General features: G+C 40.9%; 1 protein-coding gene across 1 annotated transcript in view; it reads right to left on the bottom strand.

The window, feature by feature from the left end:
- The window catches only part of LOC139816837 (discoidin domain-containing receptor 2), a 194,176-nt gene that overhangs the window by 63,460 nt on the left and 107,218 nt on the right, over positions 1-23,498 (bottom strand). The window contains exons 4-6 of the mRNA XM_071784603.1: positions 14,911-15,142; positions 1,780-1,927; positions 466-776 (exon numbers count right to left, since the gene is read on the bottom strand). Of these exons, the coding sequence (XP_071640704.1) occupies positions 466-776; positions 1,780-1,927; positions 14,911-15,142 (691 nt within the window). The remainder of the gene's footprint in view (positions 1-465; positions 777-1,779; positions 1,928-14,910; positions 15,143-23,498) is intronic.

Below are 23,498 nucleotides of genomic sequence, written 5' to 3'. Positions count from 1 at the left end.
CTACAGATTTGTAATTATCGACTATACAAACACATAATAACATTATTACGTAGATACTTGCACGTTTTGTTACGAATTCAATTGCAATCGCGCAGTTTTCATATTTTATGCCCACTTTATTGGTTCCGCCATCTTTAATTTGGACCGTAATCAAAATTTACGCACAACATACTTATAGCCTGTTCAATTACCAACAAATTAAAAAAAAAAACTTTAAAATCCGTTAAGAATTCGATCGTCGGTCGAATTTTGTCCACAAAAGGTGCTTTTTCCCCCACTGTGCGACGCGTCGGTACAAATGTAACGAGTTGTATAACTGATTCGAGATTGTTCTTACAGCGGGCAAAACCCGCGTGATATTCAGTTACACCTTATTTTTGTAGTCTCATTCCAATTATATTCTTGAAAATACAGATATCCATTATTTTTTTGTTTACAAATATATAATGTTTGTAATGTACGAACCTGGACACCTCGGGTGAATTCGTTATTGCAGTAGATATGGACGGCGGAGAATTCCCTGACTTTGTCGAACTCGAACTTGATCTCGACCGGCTGGCCGCGGCTGTCGTTCCTCCAGCCCACCCAGCCCTGGGCGCGATCGTTCTGTTTCTCGTAGTACATTTTGAAATTATCAGGCCCCGTTCTGCCGTCCGTCAGCTGACCCAGGCCACGGCGCAGCTCGCCGTCCCAGTGCCCGTCGTAGGTCGCGTCGAAGAATTCCCATCCGTTGCCCCTTTTATCGCCCTGGGGCATCGAGTAGGATACCACGCCGTCTGCGGGAGGAAGAGTCAAGATACGTTGTTGACCTTTCTATTGACGATACTGTCTTCGATTTGTTCGGGAGTAAATCACACGACCTTTTTTATTTCTTTATGACAGATATATAAAATGTACATTAATACAAATAAGTAATATACATTTTATACGTGGTATACGGTTTCCAATAATATTTTTAACACCTAGCATAGCATGAAATATAAACGAAAATTGCTATATTATGTAAAAAAAAACGTGATATCGAGTTCGCTTACAAAATTAATTATTTACATACTGAATATGATAGTAATATTACACATAATCTAATGTTATATGCAAATACTTTTATGCATTGTATTAATCCGAATGGGCGCCTAATTTTCTTTGCATAAATGGTTACCTGTAAAGTGATTTTTACACCCCAATTAAAAGTTATCGTTATTAACTATACATATTGCATATTTTTAATTGTTCTATAATTTATCAGTATTTGAGGACAATAATGTATATAAATTTACTTAACATTTCTTTACTTAACAAAAAAATATTTACAAAGCAAAAGAAGCATATTAAAATTACTATGACGTGAGCTTTATTTTTTCAATACTGGGATGTAAAAATCACTCCAAGCGTTCGTTCCCGAATTAAGTGTCGAGAATATTTAAAAAATCAGAGATTGATATACTTTTCTACATTTTAAGCTCATATTTGATCTTTTAAGCTACTTATGAAACAAACTGCTCGTACAAGCGCATTTGTGCGTTCGCCGAGTGACTTTATAGTCTAACACGCGCACTAATGATTTACCGCATTTCCGGCATTGAGAGCACACCCATTCGACGCCCGTATAACTAATTCGATTTCCGGGCGAAAACGGAATTATACGAGCAAGATTTTGAAAAGCAAATTTGCTCTGGGCACGCCGGTATCAGGGTTAATGGACAGTCCGGCGGTGGCGGCGGCGGGTGTACCGGGTCGCGGCGCAAGTTTCACGAAAATTGGCGAGTGCAAACAGCTTACCGCTCCAGTAACACCCGTAGAGCTCGACCCGCATGCAAACCGTCCGTCTGTGATAGCTGTAGGGTAGAAAACGGATCTTGCTCGCCCACAGAGGCGGCTCCAGCTCGCGCTTGGACTCCAAATACGTGTTCGTGTTACCCGGTATTACCTGAAAGCACAGAAAGCGTCGGTTCAAGTACAGGACAATTTCAGTTTTCGGTCCGACAAACGGCGTTTGAGCATTGCCAGACACACCGCCACTGGTCGGCGGAGTCTCATTAGCTTTCTTTCCGCAACGGCGTTATACGTTAACCTCGGACTGTCGGATATTTGAGTACGTGCGCCATTCCCGCCCGTGCCATGCCGCGCTTTTTGTACCGCCGCATATCGGACGATGCCGCCGATGTATACGCGAGTAGCTCGTGGATGCAAAACACCGGACTTTTATGTGCGCCAACAGTCTGCGAGATAAGAATTTTTAATATACCGTACATTTTTGAGCCGGCCGATAGCTGTAACTTCAGCGTGGCGTCTTATGCATACGTAAAAGGGAAGAAGTCTGTACTGTCGATAAACTGTCTCGGTAAAACCGAATCTTGCCGTCAAATTTTTCGCTACGTTAATGAATTTGTGACGTTCTTTGCAAATCCACGTACAACGTGTCCTCACGTGGTATATCAATCGGATATAATCCGGCAGGTCGGAAAAAGCATTCGGACGCGTTACTTTATATCCCCGTTTGGAACGTCGCGATTGTCTGGCAGTAGCCGATGACATTTATATCGTCTGGACAATGCCTGCGAAATTCAGCAGCGCGAAATGCCGCCTCTCCTCTCTTTTCTCCCGTACTCGGATATGTTGTCATAGAATGGACATCGCGTTCCACGGGATCAGACGGGGGCTAAGGACTAATTTCACCCTACATTCCACCGCATTAGGTCCGACAGAGACGCACGGATGGAGATAGAGATAGAGATAGAGATAGAGATAGAGAGAGAGAGAGAGAGAGAGAGAGATCGAGAGAGAGAGATCTCTAGAGAAGAGAGAAGATCTAGAGAGAGAGATAGAGATCTCTCTCTTCTAGCGATATCGAGATAGGAGAGATCTCTCTCTCTCTTATCTCTCTCTCTCTCTCGATGCTCTCTCTCTCTCTCTATCTCTCTCTACTTCTCTCTTCTCTATCTCGCTCTCTCTCTCTCTCTCTCTCTCTCTCTCTCTCTCTCTCTCTCTCTCTCTCTCTCTCTCTCTGCTCTCCTCTACTCGTTCTCTCTCTCTCTCTCTCTCTCTCTCTCTCTCTCTCTCTCTCTCTCTCTCTCTCTCTCTCTCTCTCTCTCTCTCTCTTCTCCTCTCTCTCTCTCTCTCTCTCTCTCTCTCTCTCTCTCTCTCTCTCTCTCTCTCTCGCTCTCTCTTTCTCTCTCTCTCTCTCTTCTCTCCCAGAAAGCCAGCAGAATCGAACGAAGGGTTCGCGCGGCGCGGCGGGGGGCGCAGACAGGAGAGTAACCGAGAGGACGAGAGAGGGTTGAGTTAAACATCCGCCGTCCGCATTCCCTGATCCCCGTCGAGGCAAGCGAACGTGTTGCCGTCGTTGACGACGTCTCTCTCTCCTCGAGTGTGCCGGGGCGACGGTGCAATATTGATTCCACGTTGTGGGTTTATGAATAAAATAAGCGGTTTATCCGGCGGTGGTGTGTAGGGTGGTGGTATACGGTGTACAGAGGGTGCGGGGCGCGCGCGGGCGAGTGGCACGGTCCCACGGGATCACGCGAAGTGGCGTTGCCCATGGTGAGTAGATAGCCAGGTACGCTTATATACACAGGTACGTGTGGTATGCGCATACATATACACGTACCTATATGTATATGCCGGGTTAGAGGGCACGTATTATACAGGGTGTATCGGAAGATATGTGTTTTCTCTCCTATAATTATAAACTCTCCGACGAGCTCGAAGGCAATGTCTCTTCGGCGCGGTTAATTATTGAGTCGTTGGACATTGAGAATTAAGCGACCGAATGGAAACAAGATAACAAGAGATCGATTATACTTATGTGTACTTTGACAGAATCTTAATTTGAAGCTTGGTGAGCAAGATGCTTAACGATAAAGATTGAAATGTTACTAGTTATACAATAACGGCAATTTTTAGTCACTCTTTCCGTAAAAAAACACAATTTCGAATTTATTGAATAGTCTTTAACGAGAAAAAAAATATACAACTCCACGTGCAAACACATACATTCAATTATAAACGCACGTTTTTTCTCAGAGTAGGCGTAAATTATATATGTTAATGTTCATATGTTAATGTTCAGCTATGAACGTGTGGATGCAGGACTTCGTCCTGTAGCGAGGAGCTTGCAACAATTGCGCGACAAAACGTTTTACGGCAGGCGCAACGCATTCCGCTCACGTCTCGTGGCTGAACACACGTTCCTAGCCTTCAGCCACCTTCTACCACTTTTCGGTGCACCCATGCGCCGACCTCTACTACTATACTACCGTTGACGTGCCTGCGCCGCGCGGGACCCCGTGTCAAGATACCCTAACCGTGGTCCTTCGGGACATCTTTATGGGTTCAGTACCGCCATATATCGCGGGCTAAGCAACTGACCTATTTTCACCCTGTTCACCCATCGGCTCGGACTTTATATTTCCTATTTCGCGGCCCCGCGCTCTTCACAACTCGCAATTGCTACCTTCAAATGACGTTTCTATGGCTCTACAATTTTCGGAAAACACTATTCGCCCCCTGCCTCGAATCGCTGGCGTATAACCAGCCCAACTTGCTTCCGGCACACATATAGCGGAGTTCAATTACCGAGACGTAAAAGCGTTTCTTGGGTTTTCACTGGCAACCTTTGCTTCCCTACCTTCCCTTCCCAGATCCGCGCTGCCGTTCCCTCCTTTCCCAGAAACAGACACTTCGAAAGTACTCCCAAAGGCGCGCCCTTACCGCCTTACCACCGGATAGCTTACTGCACCCTGGGTGAAAAACTCTCCGTGTCCGGGGGTCGATTCTTTCTCATTTTATGGCAACGAGGGACCTATTTCAGCTACGCGTTATGTTGCCGCCAGTTTTCGCAACAGGGTAACATCAAGATCTTGCAGGGTCGAATAAGTATTCGAACGTATCTATTTTTGCAAACAACTCGATAATATTGAAATGTCAAAAATCAAATTAAAACTCATGTTTGTTGGTGCCGTTAATATTTTTGTTGCAGATCCAGAGAAGCTAAACTAGAAATATGATGAAGTAGTTCGGATATTGTCAAAATATCTCATATGTTTGGCAATATTATCAATCATGAAATTAACTGGACTGCAGCAAACTTAATTATAATAATATTAAATACGTATATAATATCTGTCATTCTCGTTTTATATCGTACTATTAATTTGCATTAGATTGTTGATTCATGAGCGTAATTACCATTTTCACGAGCTATTAATCATCTAATCATCATATGTAAATCGTCGAATTAAATGCGCTTCACCCTGGCGTCATTACACAAATGCACAATGATTCATGATATGTGTACATGGTACCGTTACGCATCACGATATTCGTATGTATTATTTAAAGAGCCGCTCGCGCGAGATAAGCAATTATTATTTCGTGTTATCTGAATTGCGAGAAAAAATATTTCGAAAAGTTTAGCGATAATTTTCATTATAAGATACCGCTGCGGATAATATCTATACGTGCTTTTCCAACGTAATTTCCCGCTTCTTCTATTTTCATCCTTTGTGCCTGCGTGTATCCACCTGCGTGCCCAAGCATAAAGGTCAAATGTTAAGTAACGATTATAGGTATTATCGAGCTGTAACAGTCTCAAGGAATGTTTATCAGATCTTGTATCACGAGAATATGCATATTTAACGTTACGTTGTACTGCCATGTCCAGAATTATAGACAACAATTCGTAGCGTAGGCTTGATGTAATAGATTAGTAATAGGGAATATGTTCTTATATTTAAAAAATATAATTATATATATATATATATATATATATATATATATATATGTATATGACTATAAAAAGAATATACAAGTAAATCTCAAATACTTTTTATCTCGTGAATTATTCTCAAACAGAAAATGGATAATCGTGATAAATTTATCGTAGATAAAAGACGTCGGAATCGTTAGTATAAAATGCATGAGGGAACGTTGGACGGAACGTAAGGCGCTTTTCTATGTCAGGATTAAGGAACGTCGACGGAACAGAAAATGAAAACAGCGAGCCATTTTGCAAACGAATGACAACCGGATGACGTGACCGAGCACGAGATGGGACATCTGTCGGCTCTTATACGTCTATCGCGTTGCACCGGCGGCGGCGCGGGCGTTGCAAAATTATGCAGCTGGCACTTTCTCGAGATAGAAACAAGTGCACGGCGCGGGCGATGGAAATGGGCGATGCACACAATGTAAAAGAGTCAAGAAGATGCAGCAGCAGCCCGATGGAACTTTATCGTGACGGCTTCTTCAAATCGTAATGGCTGCACGCGCAGTTTACGGCGGAAGTGTATCTCGTAAATATGCATCTCCGATGGCGTCACGATCGAAGTGCATTTCGAGGATGCTAGATGCGGTTATAAACTTTCTAAATTCAGATCCCATTTGAGAAGTGAGTCGCGCTCGCGAGACTTTATCGCGATCGTCACGTAAAAATTGGCCATTCCAATTTTTGCGCGTATCCGTAAATATAACTTTCAAAGCTGTTTAAAAATGGCAAGAAAATAATTCTAAAAATTCAAAAGATAATTCAAAACAAGGAGAGTTCTACGCGTTAATCTTGTAACAAAAATATTTATTTATTCGAAACCTTTCAAATTCTCAATATACTGGATAGTGGATACACATAACATCTCTTTTCTGTCTATAATATACGTAATTTAAGTTTCTTAATACTCTATTTATTTTTTTTTACTTCTCCGCGTAACTTTTTACAACCTATTTCGCGAATGCTCGCTCTGACGGTTTGATTACGGTTTTTTGGGCGCTTTAGGTGGCATCGAAAGGAGGTCGACGAAAAAATTTGGTGAGCCAAGCGAACCTCTGCTCTTCTTATTCCTCGTGTGCGATTTTGAAGTGTTCATAACTTATGCCCGTGTTCGTTTTTTGCCTGTCGAAGCGCCGTATAAAACGAATTTATTGCGTCGGCGCATGCATGTCGTGGCGGTGGCTGCCTCCGCGAATATTTTCGTGCACTTCTCTTGAATGACGCTATCGGAATTTCGTTCGTCGATGGGCCGATATTTTTAGGACGTCATACCTATTACCGATTATGGTTCTACTACTCCGCCTCCATCGAACTTTTATCTGCAAAAAATATTCGTCCTTTTTTTTATTTAAAAAAAAAATGTGTGTTGCTTGGACGATGTATGACCCGATTCGGTTCTCTCAAATAAAGAGAAAAATTCTTCGTTTGGTGGGAGGAAAGACACAGTTCCCTCGCGTTTTCATTACATTCTCCGTCATAAATTTCTTATCTTTTGCATCTTAAAAGATCTCCTTTTATAGGAAATAATAAAAGAGATCTAACACGTGAATCTCGCAAAAACTGCGAATAAGCCTCTCAAATGTTATCTATAATTTAATCATAATATTCTTATAAAAAAATGGTCTTATATCGAAACTTTATCTACCGTCAAAAGACGTAATAAAAATAAGAGGATATTCCAGAGAAAGACTGCCACTTTACCGTTAACTGTGACTGCAATCTTCTCCAGAAGCGGTCCTACTATATTCCTCTCGAAAATCCGCGCCTACCTTTATCTCCTATTAAATCTGTCGGCCTTGATGTGCAGTAAAAGCGGAACGTTAACGCTCGCCGTTATCATGATTCGAGTTATTACCCAATATTGCATTCGCAGGACATATCGTAGTCGCCGTTGATCAAGCGCGTAAACGTATCTCGTTTCGACGACAGAACTATCGCTTTCGTATCAACGTACCGGCCGGGCTCTTGGTTACACTTGCAATTACAATTATAGGTATGTACACGCCGCGAGTGCCGGGCAAGCGCGCGCGCACGCGTGTGTCGTGATGCGCGTGAATTATCCCGTGGACAGAGGCGAGCGTTTTGCTAATGTTCTCGGCTTCCTGTGCGTGCGCCATCGCGACCCCCGGAGCATCATCGCAGCGGCCCGGCAATATCGCTCCCTTGTCTCCTTTAATTTTTTTCTCCGTCCTCCACGCCCCCAGTCGTCGCGGCTACCTGGAAACAGTGCGTGATTTACCGGGATCGAGCGCCGGAAATCAACGCAAGAGCGTCGGTTGCGTGTCCGTCCGCTCTGCACGCACACATCCGTCTCCTCACGCACCCCCAGTCGCACGCACTTATCCCCCCCCCCCCGACAATTATCGGATTTCCGCACAGAATTCACCCGCTCGACCTCACCGTGGGGAGGAAAGCCCCAGCTAGAAGTCGGTTCGTCACCGGACAAGATAATGATGGATCAAAGGGCTAAAACCTACCACTTATATATATATCTACCGTCTACGAGCATTCCCGTGATCATCGCTTTTGCGAGAAGGTCATTACTTCGAAGTGCGTACTCTTTAATTATAGACGATTCGACTTCGCTCGGAAGACGAATGTGTATCGTATAATCATAGGGCGTAAAAGTCGGCGCAATGTACGGTTGTTACTGGAGTGAGTGTTTTGCTCGACTTTGTATCGATTAACCATCACGTTTGATTGAGTTACGAGACTTTTAAATATTTAACTCTAAAGGCTCGTATAAATCCAATTCATTTGACTTTAACGAAATCGTTAGACTTTATTCAGATCGACATTTAAATTTTATTCCTAAGTCTTTTTGCTTTTACATATTTAAAAAATTTTATATTTATGATTAATAAATATTAATGGAGAATTTTTTGACATTTGAGTATTACATCAAATTGAATCAAGTTCTATATGTACAATGTTGCGGGGAATCGATATTATCCACTTCATCGATAGCCAACTAGAAAAGCGTTATTCGTGCCGCTGATAGTCGCGTTACTGCATGAACTTCCGTGATTAAGTGTCGTTTTAAAATGTAACGCATAGAACACTCGGCGTTAAAATCTGGTGGAAAAAGAGGGTGACATGTCAGTTGCCGCGGGTTCGTTGTACTCTCCGTCGAGGACCGTGATTAAGAGTCGTTTCAAAACTGATGGCATATACCAGATATGTCGCTTCTTTGAATGTTAAATGGGGCCATTCTGATTAAGCATACTTTTTTACGGGCGTTGTTTCGAAGATTTTTATCACTTTTACATGAAAGAGAAATTGCAAATCCGATATATTTGTCGTTCATACGCTTCCCCGTAATAATCCTATTTTTATATTTTCGTCACACAATCACGAGAGTCATATATAATATACACCAACATTTTCAGTTTAGTTTCACGAAGCACATATATATTTTTTACGTTTCACGCCAAAAGTGATTCGTCACCGTCACATTATTCCGACGTCTCGAATATGCTTTTAACTTTTGACACCTATTAAAAGTAGGACGTCTCTTTTTAACTACTTACGTCGCGCTAAACAAGATAACGAGCTAAAAGGTAAAAAAAAGAGGCGCGAGACGCTCATTAAAAACTATGCAGATAGCGGGAAAAAATAAGTAGGATAGTTTCTCGACGCTACGAAGCACCTTTCGCGAGTCTGTTTGTATTTTAAGTGTGGCGCGCACACCCTGCAAACATCATTGGCGAAAATCGCCGGTAAACACGTTATTAAAATGTTTACTGACGTGAATGAGCTGTTCGTCGATTATATTTTTCAAGCAGTTTTCCAACGGTCCGCAAGTCGTTCGATAATCGATAAGCGGCCCTCGCCTTTTATTTTTCGGCCGAAGACAGAAAACAAGATACAATAGTTGCGAACGTGAACATTTTTAACAATATAAGCTCGGTCAATTTGTGGATGTTCTTCCGGCGTATGTCCAACGACGCAACGTGCGGTCCGCAGGGAGTAGAAGATATCCATATGTTGTCCTCTTTGTGCAATGGACAGGATCTTCCCCTTTTATTCTTCCTCTGACGGTGTCCTTTAGAAGATTAAGTCTGTATTTTATTGCGATCGAGAATAATTTTTCTATCATATCGTATACTTTCTCTTCAGCAATAAAAATATACATAAATAACGCAAATATTAGAGTCATATCTTTGTTCAAACAATCGACGTTTAAAATTGAGCAGTTCAAAAAATGCAAACATGAAAGATACACTACACGTGAATTTAGAATGTATACCTTAACTTATTTGCAATCAAAATCCACAAACTGTTTTTGGGCAATATTTGTCGCGCTAATGATGTTTGCAGTTTAACGAGTGGATTTTGATGCGCTGATTAAAAGTACGCCGATGTCGCGCGTGAAACACGAAAATGTGTGCTAAACATGAAAAGTTGCCACTAAAGGAGTAATTAATGCTTTCAAGAAAAAGTTTAGCGGCAGTATGCCCGGAATAATGTAGGTAAGTTTGGAAAATTAATTACGGATGTTGCCGGGAAATTAAGATAAGGCGTTATCTGGAAGGAAAAAAAATGCTCGTGTAAAATAAAAGAAAGATAATAATTTTTCACTAAAAATAACTATGTACTTTTAATAAATAATATTTTTAAAGCATATATCTTAACGCCTTTTTTCACCGTGCATTCGTTTATAATTATTTTCTACCAAACTCTCGTTCGCGAATATATTTAATTTGCGTTAATTGCGATATTTTGATGGCACGATGACGCACGGTTGTGCTCAAAACCGGAACTACGGTGAGAAAAAAATATCGTCGTTTCGAGAAAGCTTCTCTACGCAGAACGTATACCATTTCCTGCGGGCTGCGGACTGCGCAAGCTGCGCTCGGGCGAATTTAACTGCACCGGAGAGAGATTCCAAGAAAATCTATTTAATCTCCCGTCCGTCGATGGAGCGCGAACGATGGGAGCACGCCGTGGCGCGCGTAGACTAATGAGAAGTGGGGTCGGTTTTTGACGTGGGGTATTTATTATTGAGACGAGAGCGCGCTAGAGAGCCGGTGGCAGGAATTGGATGGTGTGTTTTCTCTTTCTTGGCGAATGAGCGCGCGCGGGCGCGAACGAGGGTGAAAGACGGAGAGAAAGTGCGAGAGAAAGGTCGCGCCTCAAGCTTTAATTACCTCTGGCGGCCTTTTGAAGCTGGAGTGCCTCCGTCTTTCGTCCCCCTTCGCGTGACAATTATTATTAGCATTACGTGGTACTATTCACGTCATTTTACGCTAGCGCGGGCGCGTATACACGTGTGCGCGTGTGTACGCGTTATGCGACGGCGCGGCGTATGCACTTTGCATCCCACACGCACAAGTGCACACGTCAGAATACGTTAGCGCTCCTCTCTTGTCCCCGAAACTGTTAAAGACCTCGTGGTTTCTTATCGTCTCGGCGCAGCGCGCGAGTCTTTGTAGAACGTTTTTTCTCTCCTTCTCTTTCTCGTCCGGATATCTCCGCAAAACCCTGGAAAAACTTCCCGCGGCGCGTGACGCGGGAAAGGGAATATTTGCTGTCTCGGGTATATTTGCTGCGGAAGCAAAAATTTCGCTTCCTTCTACGAGCGTCTGCCTAGTTAATCTCATTTCCTCCGTACAATAATTAATCGGATTTCTCTCACAACTACTTCATGTCTACCCTTGGAGAAAAGACATTCCCTTGATTCTCGTAGGGAAAATTGCAATATCCGTCCTTTGCTTTGTTATTTGCAACACTTTGAACAAATAGCAGTGGAGAATGTTTCCGCGTCAAAGTCGCGTCGATGTGTAATATTAACATAATATTGTAATGACAAATAATTTCCAGGAGAATTTTCAGGTATATAAAAATATTTAGTAGCAAATCTGTTTAGCAATTTTAACGGCAATTCAATTTTCCTGACTTTTTTTCCAGACGCAGCAAAAAGTAAATTAATTCCAAATTAATTCTTAATCGTTAATGGACCTTTTCCATAACGAGGAAAAATGAATCAAGGTTAGTAATCGGATCGTGTTTGGCGGTAAAGCGGTGAATAATCATGGGATCGAAGAGGCTACGCAGCGTTTGCATGAAATTACGCGGTCGAGCGCCGATGACGGGTAGACAGCGTCTTCGGCAGCGTGCGACGAAGACGCGCAATCCTCTGGCGCATTAGCGCCGATGCAAGCTGGCTATCAATATTAACAAGATAGTAATCGGATGCCAGATGTAGAGACACGTTCGATCGATAACGGATAACTGCTCTCCGGGGAGACAAATCGATAAGATACCGAAATAATCGCGTCATTGTCGTTTTTTTTCCTTTCCGCCGATTGGTAATTTGCGTAATTTTCCGCGCGAGCAACTCCTCGCATTTGTTGCAAAAGGGCTAAGTACGCCGAGTTGATAACAAGGCCGTGAATAGTGACGAGCCGGGATATGTCACATACTCGAGGAACTATGTTCGCGGAGCAGAATTTTAGATTCACGTCACGTTAGCGCCTGTCCAATTACATCGCCATTAATCACGCTTTTGAGTTAATAATGTTCTCGATCGTTTTTCTCCCCCTGACATATTTTCGAAGTAATCGAATTAAGATGGAGGAGCGTATTAAATTGTTTAGCAGAAAGATTATTGAAAGGTATATCAAAAGCACTTTTGTTAATTGAAGTAAACAAATGAAATGGGACGAAAATTTATTAATCTCTATCATTCAACACGTCTATTAGACTATATTTAGATTCATTTTGAAGCAGCGAATTAGAATTCGATAGCGGATTTAAATCTAAAATTCGAGCATATACATATATTATATAAATCTCATTGTCAGTCCGATCGCGATATTCTACACGCTATGCAAATCGCTAAACCGCTATACATTTCAGATTGGCCAAATTTAATCGTGCCAAATTGAATAATCACAAAGTTTCGATTGCTGACCGTATTTTCAAGAGGGTCGCCTGTGAAGCAGAAAACCGAGCGGGCTAATCATTAAGTATTGAATAATCACGAAGTTAATCGTGCGACACACGCGAGGTGTCTTCCTCGCTGGCAAAGGGGAACGCCGAAGTCACCGCGCGCGGTCCCTCGACGCATTAGCGCCGGCGCGAGTGGTCCATCAATATTAATAAGATCGTAACCGGACGAGAGCGGCGCGGCGGGGACGTATAGGGTACGGGCTGATCGAATGGCCAATTTACCTAGTGGTTAGGCGAGCTTTTTCGTCTCGCCTTTCAGGAACGTGTATCGCCGGTCTTCTTAGTGTCTCGTAAAGCGAGACGGGGATCGTCGCCGCATTAATGAACGGGATACGCGTCGCATCGCTACACGGAATCGTGCCCGAGGGGACGCGCCAGCGAACGAGGCTTAAAGTGTCGTAATAGCGACGGCGACGTGGTCCATAAACATTACCCCGACGACGGTAGACGACGTTGAGTTCACCGGGAACGTGTCCCGTCGCCGTCGGCGATACTCGTGTGTGCGGCTCCCTCAAAGGTAAACGGTATCGGGGCACATTTGATGTTTGCGGTCGCCATCATGTGGACAGAATCTACTCCGAGTGATCTTGCCTGATCGTTTGCGGACGGATGTGTGCGGGGTAGCCTTCGTTTAAAACACTACCCGTACCTTGAATCTCGGAGACGGTTACTTTCTCCGATAAGAGAGAATGGCTCAGAAGGGAAAAATTTCCATCGTAAAATTATTTCGACGAAACGAGTCGTTTATCAAATTGTCGTATAAAAATGATTGTCAGGTCGCTGTATTGTAGTGAGATTTTGAAAGTCCTTAACATTTGTGAGAAGTCCAATCTGGAAAATGCCCTATAAACGTAGTAATGGCGCATCGATCGCGGCTCGTCGCTATGGATATGAACGGAATATACTGCCGCTAATGCATAGTACACGGTAATGCCGGTATCCTAACTTTACGGCGTCCATCACGAACTCGTTCCGCTCACCGCAGCTGCTCCCGCTAATACTTCAACGTGGGCTTCGCCCGTTAGTCGAGAGACTCCGACTCGGCAGCAGATTCGCTCGCGAGCAGACGAGCGGAAGGCTCAGAGGCATGCTGGTAGAACGGCGGCGGCCCGACAAAGTGGCGCACACCGACGGTACGAAATTAGCTTACGGATTCGCGATAAGCGGCTTACGTTTCGAGCAAGGATAATCCCGCGCCCCGCAATCGATTCTTGATCGCCGAACACTTTGAACTCGCGCGCTCGTCCCGCGCGCGAGCATATATACGCGCTGCTTTAACCGTTCTCAAATAGAACGGGCTGCATCCTATCCCAGCTCCGGAATAACGATCTCAATAGCTTAGTCAGAGGAACGATGGCACGATTATTTTGGGTCAATAAAATCGCGGGTCTATTTCGATCGTTTCGTTGCAATCGTGGCAGCTGCGGCCTCAACTGGCGCGGGCGCCGGTAAATGCGCGAATCGGCGGCGTCGGCATCACGTCATAAATCACGATAGCGGCGAATGTTTTTGCCCAAGTGGTGTGCCTCGCGTGCATCGATCCGATGCGTGGTCTGTCAGTTCTAAAGAACCATGCGTGGTTTTTCGTACCGCGTTATGTTGTGTCTTGATGTTCGATATAAAAATACAAGAAGTTGGAAAAAAAGTGATCCAGTTGAATGAAGTTTCTATTTTTTCCGTTATTATCACACCTCTATATCGCAAAGTGGTTATGAATTACGAAATATATGCAGAAGATATATGTATACATAATTAAGTAGCTTAATTAGAAGTAAAGACTTTAATCGACCCTTATTGCCAGTATAGGGTCGATACTTTACTTCTTAGGCTAATTATTGACTGGCAAGGTAAATGCTACTTATTCGGTTATAATTAACTAGTTATTTTATTTTTACTCGTTATTTAAAAAAATGAAATTGAAAAATAAAACATACATCATATAGTAAAAGAATTGTTAGTACAATTTTTCCATTTCTCCTTTTTCTTACACAGTTTACGATTTAAATTTCCAATAATTTACGATACAAATTGTACCATTAGGGTTAATAGGTGGGTAATGGAGAATCCAATCAGTCCGATTTAGGAACTTGGTCGGAAAACGTCGATAACAACTTCGCGGCAATAGTACTCTATACCGGTGTCCGTAATCTAGCGCCGCGATAGAGAATCTTTAATTAAGTTAAGGCGCTCACCTCCTCTCCTTTGATGTCTCTATACCGAACCCATTTACCCAGTCGCGGCCTCCAGTATTCCAGCAGATAGTACTCCGCGAATTCAACACCCACGCCGTTTCCGAAACGGCCCTGGGTAGCGGTGGCCGTGATCAAGTGGATAGTGTGAAGGTCGATCTCCAGCCACTCCCGAGCTTCCTTGGTGATTTGGTTTTTAGGACACCAGGCGCCACCGAGGTTCTCCGATTTCAATCTATAATCATCAACAATCGAGTATCGCGTTAACTTTTGCTTTGGTTACATTGTACCCTTAAAAGAAACATTAATATATTTAAACATGTATAAATTTTTATTTATACATAAATTTCACACGAAAGTATTTTCTGCTATTTTATATCAATGTATTTTCATGAAAAATTCGAAAGTAAAAGAACGCGAAGAATTTGATAATTTACTATTAAATAACCGAGATTGAAAAACACAAACTACCAAGAAATTCTGAAAAATCGAATTTCAAGCAGTCGGCACCTTCAGCTCGGCCCCGTCCGCTCATAAAAGTAACAATCTAATTAGACGTGAAAGTATCGAGTTAGTTCCTCGCCAGCGCCGTTCATCTCGCGCTATCGGAAGATCAACCGACGCGCGGTCGACCATCGAAGTCCTCACACCGAATTCCGATATTATCGCGTTTATGTGTGCGAGAAATCGGAGATTTTGTGCTCTCTCTCTCTCTCTCTCTCTCTCTCTCTCTCTCTCTCTCTCTCTCTCTCTCTCTCTCTCTCTCTCTCTCTCTCTCTCTCTCTCTCTCTCTCTCTCTCTCTCTCCCTCAAATGTTATTTCATTGACGTCATACGGGTTATAGGCAATGTAAATCCGAACTGCATCTTAATGAAGCTTAAAAGATCTACACTGAGAGCCGAAAAACAGTAATAGTCTCTGAATTTTCGTTCATTCTCAACTTTTAATCTCAATACACAGATGCTTACTTAAAAAAAAAAGTAATATCTGCTAAAAAACACAGTAATATCTAAAGATTAAGATCATAAGTGATATACTGTCTGAAAGAAATAATAGAAAAAAAATAATTACTGAGAAGTTCCATCATTCAATCATGTGCGATTCTGTAACCATTACTGTTGGCTCTCCATATTCGTTCTATCGCACGAGTTCAGAGCAGTTCAGAGAGATATATGAGATTCATAATAGTTATTGTAGAATAGATTGTTAGCTCAGCGTTAGCGAATATTAGGCTATCATTCCGGAATCTAAGGAGGGTCCATATTATCGAGCAGAACCGCGAGCCGAACTTCGCCGCGAACCGATCATGCGTCCACATTATCGAGCCGAATCGCGAGCCGAACTTCGTTGCGAGCCGATCATGCGTCCACATTGTCGAGCCAACGGGCTCGCGCGAGGCTCGCGAATCTCGAATCGAACATCAGTGCGAACCATCGCGTACTCACCCCACGAATCTGCAAGGATTTTGATGATACGCGGTTTGGCTCGCAGTGTCCCACCAAAAATCGGTATTTCGACGAAACATCAAAAGATGCTTTTTATGATCAGATTATACGCTTTGTCGGGTGGTAGACTGGTAGTTAAGCTTCGAGCTAGACAAATAATGACAAAAAACAAAAAATGAACGATGAAAGAAAACGTGAGTAATTGCCCAGTCGCTGTATTTGATTCTATCCACGTATGTGCAGTCTACACGACTACTGATAGACAAAATGGAATGGTCTGATAAAAAATGTTTAAAATTAATTAGTGATTATGAGCAGAAAAGATTATTATATACGGGACGCTAAAAATCCCGAACATTATAACAATTAAAAAAATGCATATTTATATTTACAATCGTATTTTTAACGTTGCAATATATATTATAAATTTATTGCGTATTTATCATAGATTTAGAGTATGTTTATGCAATATTAAATATAGTTGGTACCACTCTAAATATAGTTTTATAGTTTGAAAAGGAATTAAGCTTTGAATACAAGAAAATAATAAAAGCACGCATATGTATACACATATTTAGTCGTCTTTTCCTGTTCTCATACTTTTTTTATAAGAAGAAATAAGTAAAGAACTCGAATGTGATAGTGACATGTGCAAAAAAACGATGACGACATTATTGGCATCTCTGCAAAGAGAAAAAGCAAAAATAAAAAAAGTATGGAAACAGGAAAAGGTGAGTGAATATATGTATATGTGCTTTTATTATTTTCCTGTATTCAAAACTTAATTCCTTTTCAAACCATAAAACAAAATTTAGAATTAATATTGCATAAACATACTCTAAACCTGATAAATACGCAATAAATTTATAATATATATATTGCAATGTTAAAAAATACGATTGTAAATATAAATATGCATTTTGCATACATGTATTAAGAATTGATATAAATTTTATTATAAATTTCAATACAAGATTTGACTTCAAAAAATTTTAACTCATGTTCGCGGTTCGCGATGGAGTTCGATTTGAGGTTCGTCTGCAAGTTCTGCTCGAGATTCGGTTCGGGACTCGGTTCGCGGTTTGGCTCGATAATGTGGACCCTCCTTAGGTTCGAATCCCGTCTCCCGTCAATGTTTTAAAAAATTGTAAAACAGTGCGTAATTTTAATTAATAAAATAGAATATATGCAGAACCACAAATATATACAAATTAAACCATAAAAATATTAGAAAAAAATAAGAACCATTTGAAAATAAAAAAGAATTTTCTTTTTGATTAAAATATTGCACCGGAATAATTATGGTCTTTATCGTAATGGTTACTGTGAAATCCGTACTGGTTACTGGGAGAATGTTTACTGTAGTAGTGCGTAATGGTCACTGTAAGAAAGATTAAAAGTTGAGAGTGAGCAAAAATACAGGAATTATTACTGTGTTTTTCGGCTCTCAGTGCAGAATTGGTATATAAAAAAGTACCTTAAATTTCTTGGTTTAAAAAAAAAAGGAATTCGAGGTACATATGCTGGTATAACAAAAGGTGTCACTACAGTATATCGTCGTTATTATGTATAGCTTAAATTAAAATAGATGTTATTTGCCGGTGCAGTAAGAAAACGCGAGGAAAATGATGAATAATCGCGGATATAAACGTATAGGAATGGGCTTTCCGACTCGCGCCATTCGCCGAGATCATCGAAAATCCGGAAGCTTATCGAGATTTCCAAAGGTCCGGCTCGATAACCGAACGGATTTACATAGGCGGGAAATCGTGAGAGGTATTCGGAGTTGACCACGTATCATCCCCGCGCAGGTGATACGGGTCGGACGGGTAGTATATACGCGCGGCCATTTATACGTTCAAGCTGTGCCCGCCTCGTGCTTCGGTTTTAATCTTCGAGGGGTCGAAAGCAAGGCAAGGAGAGAGAGAGTTCTGCGCCGGGGCCGGCATGAATAAAACATGAAGCGCGAAGCGCCTTCCCTAATTGCGTGGACCGTTTAAATGCTCGACTAAGAGTGGTGCTCCTTTTCGGCGTTACGCCGAGGATAGGTAGGTATAGTTATATACGGCCGGGGTGTGTATTCTTCTTAAATTGCAGATTAGGAACCGCCGCGTGAAACGTTCTCGCAGACTTAGTGCGAGTTACGCTCTCGGCATACCAATATTCTCAGCGTGAGAAAAAGGAGGATCGGAGGAAGACAATAAGTTCGCGACAATTGCGCCGACGATGGGATGGCGGTCGGTTATGCGAGACGCATTTATTGCGACGAAATGAGATATCGCTTGTAATGAAATGGCACAATAAACCTGCATTATTACGACGCGGGGATGATTATAATAATCTTCCTCGATAATGAGGAACATAATAACGGCAGAGCTATTTACGATGAGTACGCGTGATCGAGGAATTGCGTCGCGACTGATCCACGAGGTGCTAATAATCATACCTCACGTTCGTCATTAACCGAGCACGATAACACGGCTGCGTTCTCCACGGCAGTGCGGCTGATCGCGCGGTTATAATGGCTGCTTTCGCGAGATTTACAACCTGCGTGGCGGAGGCGCCTCTTTATCGTTAACAACCGGCTCGTTCGGCATGGCATGATTAGCCGAAGGTGGAGTAGCAATGACAAGACGCAGATTTCACGAGCGTATAACGCACTTTTCTATCGTTACGAGAAAATGAGATCAGATCGAATGTCAATGTATCTCAATCTATAAACATTATTAAGAGAACTGTTAAGAGAATTCTTTACAGTTATTTAGATGCTTATAGCATCTAAGTTAAATCGATATCGATTTAATTAGGGGAAGGAAATTTTAATGTTCTAACAATAATTGTGTTTTAAGCCCGACCAAGAATCGGCGCGCAATTAAGTTGGCAAATGTAAATAATATACACACATAGAAATAATATTAGGCTACTAACAATTAACAAAAGATCTAAGTTCAGACCATAAATGGCAGTGTATTCTAATTTCAATCTATACATTTTTTTCATTGTGACTAACAATAATAATTCCTTGTTTGCGAGCAAATTACGAAATTTTATAAAATTTTTTGAAAAGAATCGACTTTGAGTGAGTCAACATATGATCGTGATCATAAAAGATATATTATTTCGAGAGAAGTTATATGTTGTGAGATGTTTGTAGTAGATATTCGAATAAATACATTTTTTTTTATTTACAGGACATTTTTTTGCAAATTTGTAACATATGTCGATCGATGGTATTTATTTAAAATGTTGCTGCAAGGTTTTAATTTCCGCACAATATTGGAGTATCGATGATAAGGATCCGAAGTGAAATCGAACAACGTGATTTCAATAGAAATAAGTAATGAATTAAAACAAACATGTGTTCGATCATGTTAAATGTAATATAGTTTCTTTTGCTCGATAAAGATACGTATTATGAGAGAAAATAGGCAATAGAGTCTATTTAAATTGCAAACAATTACAAACCGTTATTTTATATATTTAAAGAACCAAAAGTAATTTCCTCGCAAGATCTCGCGGGATACATCAAATAAATATAAATTATGAAAAAAATATATTTCAAGAATTTAGTTCGAAATAAATACTTTAACCTTTCGGAATATTATTTTTTAATAGAAATCCCATCTAAATAACAAAATTCCGCTAAATTAAATGCAAATGCATGCAAACGCGAAGTTATTTCTGCGAAGACAATACCCCGCTCCGTCCTTCGCGCGTTGTCTCTTTTATATCGTCAAAAAATTCGCGACGGTGCCCAAAACCGGCTCGCGAGTTCTATTTATAATGACTTTCCGTGAGTGTGTCGCAGGGCGAGGAAGGATCGAAGTGTGTGGTCCCCCGCGCGCGCGCGTACCCCAAAAAGACGATCCGGTATAATCGTTTTCTCGGGCGGTGGAACACGACTCCGACCCACCGAAAACTCCATGTCGTCCGCTCCACACGGCTGACACGGACGGGTGGCATTAAATCGAGCGAGGCGAGAGGAGAGGATGGCGTGGCGAACTTAAATTTTCCATCGCGTCAACCGCCCCGCCGATTCTGCATTCGCCGGTATTAACGGGCGTGTGACAGCGGGACTGCTCGCTATCTGCGCGCGTTAACGCGCTCGCATTATGCAAACCATCGATCGGGAAGATTGACGGACATCTCAACGCCACGCCGCACCGCCACGCCGCCGCGCCGGCGAGTGGCGGAGCATTGGCGAGTGGCGGAGCATTGGCGATTGGCTATCGATGGAAAAAGATTCGCGCGCGATTTCGTACGACAAAAGCACCGTCCCGTCAGCCGCGGTCAGAATTTAATTTCGCAGTGAGGAAAAAAAAGTCGTCGTTATTACCGTTTCGACGATGACGTTGTCGGTCACGGGAAAATTGAATCTGTCACGCGGCGGAATTTTTATCGTGCGTTATCGTTACGAATTGAATGATCGTCGCGGAGAAGAGAAGTTATTTTTCAATCTAATTCAACGATCTCGGATTTACGTTACTAGCATAAAAGAATCTCTCGTGTTATGCACTAGTTAATTAGATTAAAATAGTTTTAATTAAGATAAATCGGAAGAAGATGCCAGTAGGTCGAAGATGCCACTTTGTTAATATTTCGTTCATTTATCCGATAGATGATAATGTTTTCTAGACGTTAACGAGAGATTCATACAACGAGTGACACATGCGAGCTTCTCCAATTTTATTGTGTTAAATCCAAAGAATTTGGGAAGATCTGTTCAAACCAAGTAGTGAGCAGGCTTTTTATAGTATTGTATTACAATATACTCTTCTTTGTTAAGATCTTTTATAATCTCTTTTCATTGAAGTGGATTTATTTAATTTATTTAAATATATCATTTAATATCCTGGCTGAGGTAATATTTTTCGCAATAATTTTTTTACAGTTTTTTAAATAATTAAGTCGTATAGATTTAATTCCGGGGAGGGAAGGGTATTAATGTTCCAACGATAGCTGTGTTTCAAGTCCGACAAATAATCGGCGCCGAGTTTATTAAGTTGGAATATATGTATATACGTATATACATTGTAATTCGTTACTTCTGTAACTATTAATTCTCTATTTGCGCACCACGTACCGCGCTTGACTCGTATCGCCGTCTTTTAATTAATTTATTAATTTATTTAGTTTGAAACCATGTGAAATGGCTGTCTCATAACCTAAATAACCATTTCTTCTATAATATCAGTGTGCAGTCAGAGGTAGCATCTTCTCTTCATTACTAATGTAAGATGCCACTTCAGGAAAAAAACACCATTAGCGTGACGAGCTATTTTATTTACATGAATACTGACGTACAATTTTTGTATTCCTATATTCAATTTTAGTTTTTTAAAAGATCGTGAATATTCGATAAATATATGTCTAAAACAAAAATATTGATTTTTCTGAAATTGTATTTACTAATTGTTAATAGTTAAACTTTATTGTTAAAAATAACTCTATGTTTTTGTATACGTATTATACACGTAATCTATTCAGTACTGCATGTTTCTCACAGTACTTACATCCTTCTCTTTACAGGTGGCATCTTATTTAGATATAAGAGTAAGATGCTATAAAGTATCATATCTTGCAAAAATTCCGAAGCGGTTGTGACTATTAGTTTGTTCATATTTCTGTAATATTTCTTAACTATGGAATCTTATCTCAACTTACCCTATGTAACATATGCCGCGTCGAACGATCTTATATATAGTTAGATATTTAGATTAGAGAAGAATATCAATTCAATGACTGAATTTATTAAACGAAATTATTCTTCAGGTGTATGCTGCTTTGCATTCATCTCTTAATTATATCTTTTCGATTTCGTTAAGTCCGCCTCAAAAATTCCGCTTTTATAAGGCGGATTTCAATTCGGCGAATTAAATGAGTAGCGACGAAGTTCTCGAATTATTTCACCGCGAACGAATAAATAGCGAAGCGCTGAGATAGAACGGTCAGCCTCCTTTATTAACGTAAAATACTTATTTACATTTTCAAACCAAATGCTGTGCAACAAATGAGTCCATATGATAAATTATGTTATAAATATGTTACAAATATTATCGCAATATACTGCAGCCAGAAGATTAAAGTAGGGTAGACCGGGGACAAAAGTAACAGGGTACAGTTGTAACATCGTGAATATTTTTCAAACTATAAAAGGTACGTGTGTATGACCGCGAGGCGAGATCCGCTAGATAGAGCGGCATTTGTTCCTTAGTTCATTGCCGCCCCTCGCGGAACGTGCACGTGTGCAGGAGAAGAAGTTACTTTTTTCCTTCCTGAAGTAAGTTTTCTTACGTGCATAAAATATGAAATATTTTTCTTTCTTTATGCCGAAGGTATAAGGTTTTATTTTTATATGTTTTAGTGATTATTTATGTTGATGATTTGCATAATACGATTGACTTTCATCCAGATATTTATGTAAAAAATTTACTTCGAATCATAAAATATCATTAGGGGACAATTGTAACATCAATGCCTGAGAACAGTTGTAGCGTTACAATTGTCCCCGTTGCTCGGGGACAACTTCAACTTAACTTAACCCTTTAAATATATATGATTATAAATAATCTTTCAGTTGAGAAAACAGTATTATTTGTTTTTGTTTGCTATAATGTAAAAATACTGATATTGTCATGTAACAAATTATTTTATCATTAAAGTTGCATTTTTTATAGAAAATTCGTAAGATTGATTACATAAACTTACTAAATAACCATTATTTTGTTTATAGATGATGTGGTACAATCGTTCCCCTCTGCTGTTACAATTGTCCCGTGGGTTGGGACGGTTGTAACAGTATTCCTCATATTCTTTAAACAATAATAACTTTTTTCCTAGTTACATTACTGAATTCAGCACAAGAAAATTTTGTAGTCAAATAAATTCTACATCTAAAGGTACAGGTCTTTTTTACGTAGATATTATATTTTAACTGTTATAAAATCTTAAACTCAAAATGTTACTTTTGTCCCCGGTCTACCCTATTATATCTCTTTAAAGAATCGTTGGTTTCTCCGTCGCGAAATCAGGGAAAGATGATCCCAGCCACTCACTAATCAAATCTTTACTGGCATTCGCTGTCGCTATCTCTAGCGGGATGCAAGATCGATGCATCCATAGCGCAAAAATCGCAGAACTAAATCG

The sequence above is a fragment of the Temnothorax longispinosus genome, chromosome 7 (genome assembly GCF_030848805.1).
Source record: "Temnothorax longispinosus isolate EJ_2023e chromosome 7, Tlon_JGU_v1, whole genome shotgun sequence".
In the NCBI taxonomy this organism is placed as follows: Eukaryota; Metazoa; Arthropoda; class Insecta; order Hymenoptera; family Formicidae; genus Temnothorax; species Temnothorax longispinosus.
Note: the sequence above shows the minus strand (reverse complement) of the source record. Positions and strands in the feature narration are given on the sequence as shown.